At 46.6% G+C, this 14,581-nt stretch overlaps 1 protein-coding gene across 6 annotated transcripts in view; it reads right to left on the reverse strand.

Moving 5' to 3' along the window:
• Positions 1-14,581, reverse strand: part of fbxl7 (F-box and leucine-rich repeat protein 7) — a 772,156-nt gene that overhangs the window by 76,836 nt on the left and 680,739 nt on the right. The window contains exon 1 of one of the 6 annotated variants that reach the window (XM_070879885.1): positions 8,587-8,636. The exons of 3 other annotated variants lie outside the window; for them this stretch is intronic. In XM_070879885.1, coding sequence (XP_070735986.1) covers positions 8,587-8,599 — 13 coding nt within the window. In that variant the 5' untranslated portion in view covers positions 8,600-8,636. Of the gene's footprint in view, positions 1-1,865; positions 1,938-2,782; positions 2,830-8,586; positions 8,637-14,581 lie in introns of those variants that run through there. 2 more of the 6 variants (XM_070879888.1, XM_070879889.1) reach the window with 2 other exon arrangements.

A 14,581-nucleotide genomic window follows, 5' to 3' on the forward strand; every position in this document is an offset into this window, starting at 1 on the left:
TGGACCTCAAAGCTTCCACAGCAGGAGTGGCCGAATTCTTGAGAGATGTTTCCACAGTGCCCAAAGCCCGTGCAAGCGAGATCTCCACTATAGATGGCACTGGTGTTACCATGTACTAAAGACAACAGAGAAGACAACAAACATCACTTGTGTGGGAGATGTTGTATTCTCCCACATTACCATGACCATCCTTCTAATGCTGTGCACATGAGGCAGTACAGTGATGCTGCTCTCACATCCAATGTTTAGAAAACAGGCCCATTAAGATCTATGGGCTAGACTTTCCCGAAAGCCTCTCAACGCCTGATTGCCGCCCAGAAAAATCGCTAACATTTTGCAACTAATGCTGGCGAGAATTTCCATAATTAAGATAAAAAATATCACCCGGTGACAAAATGGATCTTGCACCAGTATTCTTGGCAGTTAAAGGTGAAACGGGCCGTTCTTAAAATGTATTTAAAAATTTACACCGAGGCTGCGGTTGGGCCTAGGGAGGGAGGAAAACTTTTTTAAAAATGTCACTTAAAAAAAGTTAAAAAACATTCCCAAGATAGTTTTACAAGTTAATCACTGTTTTACAATAAAAAAAATAATTTTTAACTCATCTTTCTTTGAAGAGTGCTCATCTACTGCCCTGTTTAAGCAGCTTTCACAAGGCAGTTCCCTCGGCGATCTGGATGGGCTTCCGTTGAGGCCAAACTTACGCCCTGGCGATTCTATCGGCGATGCACGTCAGCAGTTTGCTCCCGGCGGGTGTTTCGAGATGTGGGCGGTTCCATTTAAAAAGTAAGGGGGTAACTTTTGCCAGGCAGTTTCTCTCTCAAAAACAGCTGTACTGCTCAGAAAACCACTGAAAATGAAGGCTATATTCCCCTATATTCCATAAAAATCAAAAGTGCACTCGGCATACCTTTCACCCTCTCCCTGTTGACCCTTGATCAATCCTCCCATCTTTTTGACCAATGCTTGTTGCCTCACAAATTGACCACTGACAAGTTTACCATTATGACTCTTCGTCATATAGTATATATCTTTTGGAAATGTCATTTTTAGACTATTACTAAAAATAAATACACTTAACAGTCTGTGGAGGATCATACCATGGAAACCAACAATGGATTGTGTTTTGTACAGCTGAACATGGATATGAAACAACAAATTTTGGTCACAGATCCACAATTAATATGTTGATGAGAGCTAAACCTATTTCAACCAGCCACATAAATTGTCCATTCCACAGAACACTGATCTAATGTTTAATATGAATTTACCCTAACTGTAAAAAGACAAATAAAACCAAAGACAAATAAAGATCCCTTTTTTGACACACTGGCCTGGAAAACCTGTGGGGGATATGATCCCACTTGTTAAACCGGAATCATTTAATAGTTATTTGGTTCACTGAAGAACTCCGTCACTGATCCCGCCAAATTTCACAGGGTGTAAAGAGGTAGGGACTGCGGGAGTGGGCCTATGGCAGTGTGGGGGGTATATCTGTGGCAAACCCCACTGAAGAGGCCAGCAGCAACTAGCAAACCTAGTGGGTGCTAGTCCCTCTTCCCCAGAGGAATATTCTGGCTGCATTGCAAAGGGGACTGCTTAAATCCTAACAATCTTTGGGCTCTTCTATTTATAGATCCATTTGAGCAAATGAATTCTACCAAAATATAATCTGCACTCCATTTAAATTTCTAACATGAATAATTAATTCTAAAAATAACTCAACACTAATGAAGAAAATGTAAAGCTCAAATGTGATGGATGACACAACAGTGTGCAAGTATAATCTGAATGCATTGCACTGTATTAGCACCACTAAAAATAATAAAACCTAAGTCAGCAGCTCCTATAAAGATTGTACTCACAATATCCTTTTCTTGCTTTTCACCAACATACTAGAAGGAGAAGTTAGATTATGGGTCTGCCAAAAAGAGGGTTTTATTTGGCTCAGAATCATTAAAATCCATGCTAGATACTTGGCATAGTTTCACTCAAGATCAGAGCCTTCCTCTGTTCTGTGTTCAAGCTGCGGCAGGAAAGTCAAAATGATTGCAGGCAACAATCGGAAGTAAATGCAACATAAAATAATAAAAATATGCACGTTAAAGTTAACATAAATGTTGAACTCTAAGGGGGTGAAATTCCATAGCATTGAAAAACGGGTGCAGGCGATGCGAAATATGCCTGCGCCCGTTCAAGGCGAGCAGGCAACATGTCAGCTTCGTGCTGCCTGCTAATTGTAATGATTGTAGTGCACAGCCTAGTGCTGAACGCACTGCTGAAAGGCTGTGCGCTCAGCAGGTGGCCAAACTTCATGACGTTCGAGCGAGGCTAGCTTTACTTAAAGGCAGTCTGTAGTTCTTAAAGGTGAGCTGCTTTCCGCTGATCAAAAATGGTAAAAGTGCTTCAGCGCTAACCCAAATGGCAACAGGCCAGGGCATCCAGTGATGCAGCACTCGAGCTTTGTGTAGGGGGTCAACACTGGGGAGGTCCTCTACTCACAGGGGACCAGGAGGCCTTTCTGAAAGAAGGATGTCGAACCAGATCGCTGAGGCGGTCACTGCCAGCAGTGCCACTCCCAGAACTTGGCTCCAGTGCCCAAAGAAGTTTCATGACCTCAGATGTGTGGTGAAAATCAGTGAATACATCTTCAAAAGCTATCTCCTACCAACTGCATCACTAGCCTCACACACTGTTCAATGCACAAACCATCCCCATCACTCGCCTACCAATATTCTCTACCAAACATGAGGCACATTTCACATTCCCTGATTCATCTCACCTCCTTGGAGGAGACCATGCTGGCCATTCTTGGCAGCGGCGGTGCAGAAAGAATACAAGATGCTGATATCTTCATATGTTATCCTCCTCCCATCGCACTTCCTCCTCATCTCACAATATCTTCTGATTTACAAGCTGCACATGGTGTAAGCATTCAGCTCTTGCTTTACCCCCTCTCCTCACCACAACCCTACCGTTGTGTCTTCCTCATTTCAGACACCCAAGAAATACAGCTTGCCAGGCTGTGGGTCAAAAGAGGGAGAGGAAATTGAAGAAGAAGAAATACAGTTACTCAATTTCACACACTCAGCCACCAGCTCCTTGGGGTCATCCTGCAAGGCCATCTACAGTCTCCCCCACTGAAAGTCAGCAGCCTTTCACCAACCATGCTGCAGCCATAGGGGTAGCAACGTGTAACTTCAGAAGGATAGGCAAGACAGTCACTGAGACAATGCACAAGCATGATTAGTTGATTTTTTGATATAACATTGGATGGATATATGTATAAATTTGGATTGGAAAGTTTGCTTTGTGGTGGCTTTCATTTCATCATTGTGGCCAAGAGGATGCTGTGATGGTCAGTAACAGAGGGAAGGTTTGGATAGGTTAAGCGAATGGGCTAAGGTTTGGCAGATGGAATACAATGTCGGAAAGTGTGAGGTCATCCACCTTGGAAAAAAAACAGTAAAAGGGAATATTATTTGAATGGGGAGAAATTACAACATGCTGCGGTGCAGAGGGACTTGGGAGTCCTTGTGCATGAATCCCAAAAAGTTAGTTTGCAGGTGCAGCAGGTTGATTAGGAAGGCAAATGGAATGTTGGCCTTCATTGCGAGAGGGATGGAGTACAAAAGCAGGGAGATCCTGCTGCAACTGTATAGGGTATTGGTGAGGCCGCACCTGGAGTACTGCATGCAGTTTTGGTCACCTTACTTAAGGAAGGATATACTAGCTTTGGAGGGGGTACAGAGACGATTCACTAGGCTGATTCCGGAGATGAGGGGGTTACCTTATGATGAAAGATTGAGTAGACTGGGTCTTTACTCGTTGGAGTTCAGAAGGATGAGGGGTGATCTTATAGAAACATTTAAAATAATGAAAGGGATAGACAAGATAGAGGCAGAGAGGTTGTTTCCACTGGTCGGGGAGACTAGAACTAGGGGGTACAGCCTCAAAATACGGGGGAGCCAATTTAAAACCGAGTTGAGAAGGAATTTCTTCTCCCAGAGGGTTGTGAATCTGTGGAATTCTCTGTCCAAGGAAGCAGTTGAGGCTAGCTCATTGAATGTATTCAAATCACAGATAGATAGATTTTTAACCAATGAGGGAATTAAGGGTTATGGGGAGCGGGCGGGTAAGTGGAGCTGAGTCCACGACCAGATCAGCCATGATCTTGTTGAGTGGCGGAGCAGGCACGAGGGGCTAGATGGCCGACTCCTGTTCCTAATTCTTATGTTCTTATGTAAAGTGTGAACAAATGTTGAAAAGGGAATATGGGTTGTGGTCACTGGGACCGCAGGCGGATAACTCGATGCCAGATATCGCGACCAGAAATGGCTATGTGGGTTGCCTCCTTCCGCTTCCTCCTCTTCTGCTTCCTCCTCCTCCTCCCTCTGTGAGCAACTTGTCCCCTTTGTTGCCTCTGCTCCATCTCCATGTTATGCAGCCCAAAGGGGACAGCAACTAAAGCACCCAGGACTAGGAGCAAGTGGTGTTCTCAGAGGCCTTCCTTTAAGAGTCAAAGTCTTGCAAACATCCAACAGCACTCCCTGCACACTTTAACAACTTTTTTAATTACACCAAGCCTCGACTCAAATAAGATGTAATAGGCTAGACTTTCCATTATCAATCGCTATTGCTCAAAAATGGGCGATATTTCTGGCGTTTGTGGTTGTTTTATTTTTCGGGATCGCCGGAATATCATCCATTTTAAAAAATGTTAATTTTGCCTTTTTAATATTGGGCGATAGCTGTAGCGATGTGAAATGGGCGATATCGATGTATTCAGTCATGCAAGGCCAGCATCCATAGCAATGGCCATTTTGCGCATGCGTGTTTGTTTTTAGGCAATTAACTTTTCCTGCGATTCAGGAGGTCAGGGGTCATTTGCGCATGCTCAGATGACTGAGGGACAGAGAGACCGTATTTTGTCTTTGGAGCTGAGCAGGAAGGTTGTTTCGAGGGAACGAGAAAAAGCAGATACTTAATTAAAAGATGGAGATGGATTATGAGGAGTCAGGAGTGAGTGATGTTAGTGAGGTGGCAGATGTGGGTGAGGAAGAGATTGATTTGGCGGAGATTGGAGGGAGAAGGAGAGCTAAACGGTTTTCAGACGAAGCAAATGCAGCTCTTGTACACGAGGTGGAAACTCAGTGGGGCCAATCAGCCCAGGGTGGTCGTGGGAACCCCCCACCGCCACCCTGCATATACCAAAGAATCTGGGCAGAGATCGCCAAAGTTGTTTCATTGGCAGCCCACGATGTTCGAGAGCCAAACCAATGCCGCAAGCACTGGAACAACCTGGTTGGGTCTGCAAGAGTTATTAAATTAATAATTGTAATGATGCAATGACCCATTAATTAAAATGTAAATCTGCTGGATTGTAATTAACTTGGTAATCTTGGTGTCACGCATTAGTTCCTAACCACAATCTTATTAAATTTATTCTCCGATCGTAGATATAACCATGCATCAATTGCATACAAAGCATATTAGCATATAACTAGCATGGGCAATGGCGAATTGTGAATTATAATATCTGTGTGTTCTGTAATAGTATCTTGTAATATCTGTAATAATAACTAGGCAATTAACTTATGCCATGCTCTTGTCACTTTTGCAGAGGAAGATATCTAAGAATCGCGCTGAGCGCAGGCAACAGGAGGACCTATACCAATTAACCAACCTGGAGGAGCAGGCCTCAGCACTTGTTGGTGTGCATAATTGTTCGGCCATCGTGATGGTGCTGATCCTGTTGTTGCGCCACGTGAGTAATGTATAAATCATTGTTAATTTAAAGTAATTTAATGCCATTTGAGTATAATATATGAATGATGTAATGTTATGTAATTAATGATGGGATCATGAAATCTCATTGTAATGCCATGCAGTTTCTGTACTCTCATGATGATAATTTTATGTGACATCTGTCGGTGATATTTATTGCAGTAGTGTTGCTCCTCATACATATGCCTGCGCAGCATAAGCATTCTCATATCACCCTGGCCTCCCCTTCTCTTCTACTAACCTCAATGATGTTTTCTGGCTCCCCAGGAGCAACGCAGGAATGTGGAGGCCCCTGGAGCATCACCTCTTCTGGTGCAGGTCATGCTGACCACAGAGGAGACAACTGAGGAGGATGATGAGCCTCAACCGGGCTGCTCAACTCAGGGGTCTAATGTTCATGCGGCTACGTCCTCATCAATTGAGGAAGTAAAGGGGCCAAGCATCTTGCAGCAGGGCACCCCGAGTGGTCCAACGCCTACGCCGACCCCACGGCGGGTAGAAGGGGGTGTGGGAAAAGGGTGGGTTCAGGCCAGGTAGAGGCAGAGGAAAACGTGGCCACAGGTAGGGGGGCCTTATTCTTGTTTTTGTATTGTTGACTGTTGGCGGGGTTGTTATTAAAACATTTATTGACTGTTGGGGGGGGGCTGTGTGGGTGGTTGTTTGTGTCCTGTTATATTTTAATTGTTCCTGAAAAATTATTGTTATTAAAAATTTGTTAACTGTTGGGGGTGGGAGGGAGATGGACGTTTATATTCAATTATTTATTTAATGTATATGTTTGTTTTTTCACTTTAGTTTGTTTAAAAACTTTTTTTTAAATGTGTAATTATTAAAGATTTTTATATAACTTACAATTGTTGTGCAGTTTCTTCTAATAACAGAAAAGTTAAACATCAATGCAAGGGTTGCAAACAATGGCAAGGACAGGCCAGGCAAGGATGAAACATAACGTAACGCAACTATAACTATCATCAATGTAACATCATGCAAAGCGGTCATTTATGAGCTGCTGACGCAACAGTCTTGCAGCTGTGTAACTACCATGGGGCTTTTCCTGCGGTGTAGGGTGGGGTGGGGGCATGGGTTCATCGCCAGACTGATTGTCCTCCCCGAGGTCCTCGTCCTCATCCTCTTCCTGCTCCTCTTCTGCCTCCCCTCTCTCCTGAGGTGGACCAGCAGTCCCATGTGGCAATTCTTGCCCCTCCTGATAGCTAAGTTATGCAGCAGTGACCTGCTCACAGTGGTATTGTAGGTTGCCTCTTGAGTGGTCCCGGCATCTGAAGCGCTGCTTAAGCACTCCAATTGTCTTTGACAATATTGCGTGTGGCTATTTGGCTTTCGTTGTAACGCTTCTCGGCTTCTGTCCGAGTCTTTCGCAAGGGGAGTCATGAGCCAGCTGGCAAAGCCATATCCTTTATCCCCCAGCTGTAACCTTGTGGCTAATTCTTAAACAAGTCAGACACAGTGCTCTTGCGCAAGATGTGTGCATCATGAATGCTACCTGGAAAATTTGCATTTACTGCCATGATTATTTGCTTGTGGTCGACAACGAGCTGTACAAAGGGAGTGAACTCCCTTTCAGTTACAGTAAACCTCTGCATCCTCTAAAGGTGCTTACAGGGTGATGTGCATGCTATCTATTGCTCCCTGCACCTTGGGGAAGTTTGCTATTCTCGAGAACACCAAAGTCATCTCACTCTGTGCCTCCCTGGTCATAGGGAAGTTTATAAAGTCCATCCGATGAGCATAAAGGGCTTCAGTCACCTGTCGAATGCAGCAATGTGTGGCATGCTGAGAGATGTTGCAAATGTCACCAGCTGAGGCCTGAAATGAGCTCAATGCATAAAAGGAAAGTGCCGCAGTAACCTTAACCTCAATGGGCAATGCGGTCCTGATGGTGCTGCAGATCTCCTTTAATTAGCTGGCACATCCCACTGATGGCCTCCTAATGCACGGGTTATCAGACAAGTCCAGGTATGATCGCTTATCCCTATAAATGCATTGGGTGTAAGGTCTCCTCCTCCTCAGCAGTCTGCCACCTCTTTGGGCACAATGCTCTTCAATGAACCTTCTCCCATCTCTATTCTGCAGCATGTGAGTAGTCATCAGTACTGGCTGAGAAATTACAGGCCCCATTACTATAAATGCCCTAATATGTCTTCAAAATTATTAAATTGTCCTCTACAAACTCAAAATTTACCACAATGTGATTAGATGATGGTCAAGATTTTAAACCGCCCTTTAAATTACTTCAATGCTACCATCAACTTAAAGCAGCCCTTTATTAAAAGTCCTCCGATTTACAAAATGGTTCCATACCGCTGGGTTACGGTCAGGTGAGTGCAGCTTTTCTTGTGTCTTTTTGGGTGAGCGATCATTTGGGCGGTATATGGGCGAAATGCCAAAAGTAGCGCTCAGCAATAATCTGGGCGGTATATGGGCGAAATGCCAAAAGTAGCGCTCAGCAATAATCTGGGCGGTATATGGGCGAAATGCCAAAAGTAGCGCTCAGCGATAATCTGGGCAGTATATGGGCGTTGGTTCCATTATAAACAGTCTTCTGGGCGGTGTGCGAGTGATGACGTCAAATTTAAAAAAATATGAGCGGGCGGTTCAGCTCATTCCTGGCATTAATTGTATGCCAAAAGTTCTGTCGGCGATAAATGGGCAATAATTGGCCGTTAGTTTCCATTTATAATGAAATATGGGCGGGAAACTGAATCTCGGCGGTAAATAGGCGGATATATGACGAAGGTCTAGCCCAAAGAAACCAGTACAACAGTAAAATTCTAAACTTACCTGAAAGTTGCATGTGTCCCTTTAAGAAGCGCTGGTAGAGGGCCTGTCGTACAGCTGAACGTACGTTAAAAGGAGCGGCGACATCCAAAATAGCAGGTTGTGCATCAGTCAGTGTGCAATGTCCTTCTATTCTATGGCACAGCACATTGCAGCATCAATATGTATACCATGGTACCTCCATTATCTCACTGTTCCTTGATGTAACTATGTTGGAAAACTAAAAATATTGGGGTTAAATTGGATAAGACCTGCTGTTTTACATGATCAACAGAATCATGGATGGTTGCAGAATGGAAGAAGGCCATTTGACCTGTCGAACGCGTGCTGGCTCTCTGCAAGAGCACTTCAGCTATTCCCATTTCCCTGCCCTTTCCCTGTAGCCCTACAAATTCTTTACCTTCAGGTACTTATCTAACTCTCTTTTGAAAGCCACAATTGAGTTTGCCTCCATCACCGTTTCAGGATTGTTGCGTACAGCCAACGTTAACTGCACTGTTCATTAGCATGAATAGTGCGGATAGCACTGGCAGCATGCATTAGCAGGGTACCCGATATCGCAAGTGGCTAACACAGCTTAAAGACAGCCTGCACCTGTTAAAGGAGAACTGCATTGTGGCTGCAAGAAGTGCTGTGAGTCATTTGTAAACTGAGTGCTCTGATACTTTGGGCAATGGCTAAACATTCAAGAGAGTGTGCACCAAGGTTTTCGGAAACTGCACTGCAGGTCTTGGTGGATGAGGTGGAGAGGAGCGATGTCCTGTATTTGCAGGGGGACAGGAGGCCCTCCAGACACATGCTCAGGAGTAGCAGCGGAGGTCAATGCAAGGAGTGTTGCTCCTAGAACATGGATGCAGTGCAGAAAGAAGTTTAATGATCTCACACGAGTTGTCAAGGTGAGTGAGTTCATTGCCAAATGGCATATCCTATCAACTGCACCACTAGCCTCATCCATTGCTTAATTCACTACACCTTCATCACCAATCCATCAACAATCTCTATCAATCACGACTCAATCCTAAAATTCATATGCTTTACCTCACTCTCACATACTGTTGCAAGCCTCACATCCACAAATCATAGCTCGTACAGCTATTCAACCATGACATCCACATCACCCAAACATATTGCAGGGAACTCATTGATACACTTCCTTCTTTCTTGCAGGATAAGATGGTGCATAACAGCAGGCAGATGAAGAGAACAGGAAGAGAACAGGAAGCACACCTGCATATTTTAAGCCCCATGGAAGAGACAGTGATGGCCATCATGGGAAGGGGCATCACTGAGGCCATGGCCACTTGCGGTGCTGAAGTGATTGACGATGACAGTATCTGCCTACTTAATCCTCCTCTTATCTCACTTTTCCTTCATCCATCAATCTCTTCTGATTAGAAGCTGCAGATGATGTAAGCACACACTTCTTACTTTCTCATCCCCCCCTCACTACTACCCAACTCCTGTTCTTTTTTAATTTCAGAAATCCAAGAACTGGTGTCTTCCCAGTCAGTGGTGGAAGAGGAAGAAGAAAGTGAAGATGAACAGACACGGTCACTCAATCTTACACTCACAGCCACCAGCTCAGATACTGGCATTGCACATATTTTAGAGGCTCGGATAGAGGAGGGATCTGCACATGGTGAGACACTGGTGTGCAGGAGCCAGGATGGGAGGAAAAGATAGCGCAGTTGCCAGCTCGCCAGAAGGCGAGGTCGCATACTAGTTCTGCTGCAAAAGCCTCAGATGAGGACTTAGATGGGCCAGGCTACAGAATAAGTCTGATGGGTTTACATATCGAAATGCTTGGTGTACTCGAAACCCCAGCAGAAAGCCTATGCTCAATGTCAAGGAGCATGGAGAAGTCCAGCACCAACCTGGCACAGAGCTTTGCACAGACTTTGGAGCCCATCCTTTCCAACATGGGCGTCACCTCCATCAGCACATCTGTGGAGCCCACCATGATGCAGCATTTGATGTCACAGCTTCCATTGCAACACAGCTTCTATCAAAGGTCTGAGTGCTGCAGTGGAAGATCAGACCGCTGCAATCATGGCTCTGGATACCACTGTTCAAAGGGGCTTCCTGGGCATTACAGCTGTGTATCAATCTGTTCTCCAAGAGTAGCAGTGGCTCCATGGAGCACAAACCTCTTTCAGGATGACAGCATTCACTGCTCCCACCCCTGCCACTTCGCTAGTGTCCTTGCTGTTGCCTGAAGGCCAGCCAGCTCAGACTGCTGTCGCCAATGCCAAGATGGTGCAATCTGAAGTTCAGAGCTGCTCAAGGTCACCCTCCAAGGCCACCTGCAGTCTCCTCAATTGAAGATCAGCAGCCTTCCATCACCCATTATGCAGCCACTGGCAAAGCACCTTGTCGGAGCATGATCACGGCTTGCATGTCTTTGTGGAGCAGGTGGAGGATGGTGACAAACTTTTGGGGGCAACCGAAATGGAGGAGGACGCTCCATAGTCCCTCACGGTTAACAGTGTCAAAGGCCTTTGCAAGGTCATAGAAGACCATGTACAAGGATTGATGCTATTCCCTGCATTTCTCTTGTAGTTGTTGCGCAGTGAAGATCTTGTCCGTTGTACCCCTTAGCGGACAGGAATTCACATTGTGACTCTGGAAGGAGCTCTTCAGCCATAGGGAGAAGACGACTGAGGAGGATTCTTGCGATGACTTTCTTAGTGGCTGATAGTAGGGAGATTCCTCTGTAGTTACTGCAGTCATGCATCCCCTTTTTGAAGCTGGTCATGATTACAGCATCTCTGAGATCACCCGGCATGGTCTCCTCCTTCCAGATGAGATGAGGTCATGCATTCGTGCTTCTCCACCATACTTTAGTGCCGCGGCGGGGATTCCATCTGCTCCTGATGCCTTGTTGTTCTGGAGCTGACGGATGGCCTTTTCTACAGGGTTTGCTGAGATGGTGGCGGGTCGTATGCTGCGGGATGGAATCGAGGACACTTGCGTCGAAGGCAGAGTCTCGGTTAAGGAGATCTTTAAAGTGCTCCTTCCAGCGAGCACTGACTGCCTCAATGTCCTTAATGAGTGCCTCTCCATTTTTGGCCAGCAGTGGGGTGGGGCCTTGGGTGCTTGGGCCATAGGTGGTCTTGACTGAGCTGAAGAATCCTTGCACATCACGATTGTTGGCCAGCTGCTGAATTTCCTGTGCTTTCTCCACCCACCATCTATTCTTTAGGTTGCGGGTTTTTTGTTGGACCTCGGCCTTCAGCCACCTGTAGAGCTGCTTTGTTGCTTTGTTGCTCCCGAATTGGGTTGCTGCTTTAAGTTCAGAAATGCCTTGCGCTTGTGGCTTATTAGCTCTTGGATCTCCTGGGCGTTCTCATCAAACCAGTCTTGGTGTTTCCTGGTAAAGTGACCCGAACATCTCCTCGCAGGCGCTGGTTATGGAGGCCTTGAGGGCAGACCAGGCGCTGTGGGCACTCTGTATCTCGGGGTCATCGAGGGTTGCCAGGTTGGCAGTGAGGTGCTGGCTGTATAGGGCTTTCTTAACTGGGGCTTTGAGTGCCCCAGCATTGATTTTCCTGTGGCATTGTTTCTGTTTTGGGGCTATATGATGTTAATGATGGAGTGGATTCCTCTGTAGTTACCGCAGTCAGGCATCCCCTTTTTGAAGCTGTTCATGATTACAGCATCTTGGCTCCTGTCATTGCACGGGTGATGCTCACATCATTGCGGTCCCTCGCTCGGACAAGCAAATGCCAGTGCTTGGAGCAAGGGTGTTGCCATGATGCCTTGTACTTGTCCCTTTGACAGAACAAGTTGTTAGTGATGACAAGGTCATGTTCTAGGTATTTTGTCAGGAGCAGGGTACCGCTGGAGTAAGTTTTCCCGACCCCCCTTTCTGACGATCACACCTCCCCAGAGGTCTGTGTCCTTACCGACTCTGGCGTTGAAATCGCCAAGGAGGATCAACATGTCGTCCGTAGGGACTCAGGACAGGGATTGTTCGAGGCTGGAGAAGAATTCCTCTTTGGTCTCATCTAGTGTTGCATCGAGTGTTGGGGTGTACGCGCTGATGACTGTGGCACACTAGTTCCGGGAGAGGGTGAGCCGGAGAGTCATGAGACGTTCGCTTATCCTGCAGGGGGTGTCTTTGAGATGGCCCACCAGCTCATTCTTGATGGCGAAGCCAATTCCATGGAGGCAGTGTTCTTCTTCTGGTTTGCCTTTCCAAAAGAAGGTGTAACCACCACCTTGTTCTTTGAGCTGGCCTTCCTGTCTGCCGGGTCTCACTTAGTGGAACAAAGTCAATGTCGACGCATCTGAGTTCCTGGGCAACGATAACAGTGCACTGTTGGGGTTGTCCATGAGGGTCCTGACATTCCAGGTCCCGAACTTCATTTTAAAAACTTCATTTTTCATGTCCAGACCAGGGTCAAGCAGGGCTGCATCATCGCACCAACGCTCGTCTCGATCTTCCTTGCTGAAATGCTGCAGCTCACTCTCAATAAGCTTCCCACTGGAGTGGAGTTAAACTATAGAACCAATGGGAACCTGTTCAACATTTGCCACCTCCAGTCTAGATCCAAGGTCGGCCCATCCTCTGTCATCAAACTACAGGAGGCGGACGATGCTTGCGTCTGCACACATTGAGGCTGAGCTCCAAGCCATCGTTAACACCTTCACCGAGGTGTATGAAAGCATGGGCCTTACACTAAACATCCGTAAGATAAAGGTCCTCCACAACCTGACCCCGCCACACAGAACTGCCCCCCTGGTCATCAAAATCCATGGCTCGGCCTTGTACAACGTGGACCATTTTCCATACCTCAGGAGCCCACTATCAGCAAGGGCAGACATTGATGATGAAGTCCAACACCACCTCCAGTGTGCCAGCGCAGCCTTCGGTCACATGAGGATGGGAGTGTTTGAAGACCAGGACCTCAAATCTGGCACCAGGCTTATGAACTACAGGGCAGTAGTGATACCCACCTTCCTATACGGCTCAGAGACGGGGACTATTTACAGCAGACATCTCGAAGCGCTGGAGAAGTACCACCAGTGCTTCCTCCACAAGATCTTGCAAATCCACTGGGAGGATAGACACACCAACGTCAGTGTTCTCGCTCAGGCCAACATCCCCAGCATCGAAGCAGTGACCACACTCGACCAGCTCCGTTGGGTGGGCCACATCGTCCGCATGCCCAACACGAGAGTCCCTAAGCAAGCGCTCTACTCAGAACTCTTACACGGCAAGCGAAGCCCAGGTGGGCAGAGGAAACATTTCAAGGACACCCTCAAAGCGTCCTTGATGAAGTGCAACACCCCCACCGGCACCTGGGAATCCTTGGCCCAAGACCGTCCAAAGTGGAGGACGAGCATCCGGGAGGGCGCTGAGCATCTCGAGTCTCGTCGCTGAGACCATGCAGAAATTAAGCGCAGACAGTGCAAGGAGTGAGCTGAAAATCAGGCTCCCCACCCACCCTTTCCTTCAACCACTCTCTTGTACAGGGGCAGGGAGGTGTTGCTACAGTTGTACAGGGCCTTGGTGAGGCCACACCTGGAGTATTGTGTACAGTTTTGGTCTCCTAACTTGAGGAAGGACATTCTTGCTATTGAGGGAGTGCAGCGAAGGTTCACCAGACTGATTCCCGGGATGGCGGGACTGACCTATCAAGAAAGATTGGATCAACTGGGCTTGTATTCATTGGAGTTCAGAAGAATGAGAGGGGACCTCATAGAAACGTTTAAAATTCTGACGGGTTTAGACAGGTTAGATGCAGAAAGAATGTTCCCAATGTTGGGGAAGTCCAGAACCAGGGGTCACAGTCTGAGGATAAGGGGTAAGCCATTTAGGACCGAGATGAGGAGAAACTTCTTCACCCAGAGAGTGGTGAACCTGTGGAATTCTCTACCACAGAAAGTAGTTGAGGCCAATTCACTAAATATATTCAAAAGGGAGTTAGATGAAGTCCTTACTACTCGGGGGATCAAGGGTTATGGCGAGAAAGCAGGAAGGGGGTACTGAAGT

Source organism: Pristiophorus japonicus, chromosome 5 (assembly GCF_044704955.1).
Source record: "Pristiophorus japonicus isolate sPriJap1 chromosome 5, sPriJap1.hap1, whole genome shotgun sequence".
In the NCBI taxonomy this organism is placed as follows: Eukaryota; Metazoa; Chordata; class Chondrichthyes; family Pristiophoridae; genus Pristiophorus; species Pristiophorus japonicus.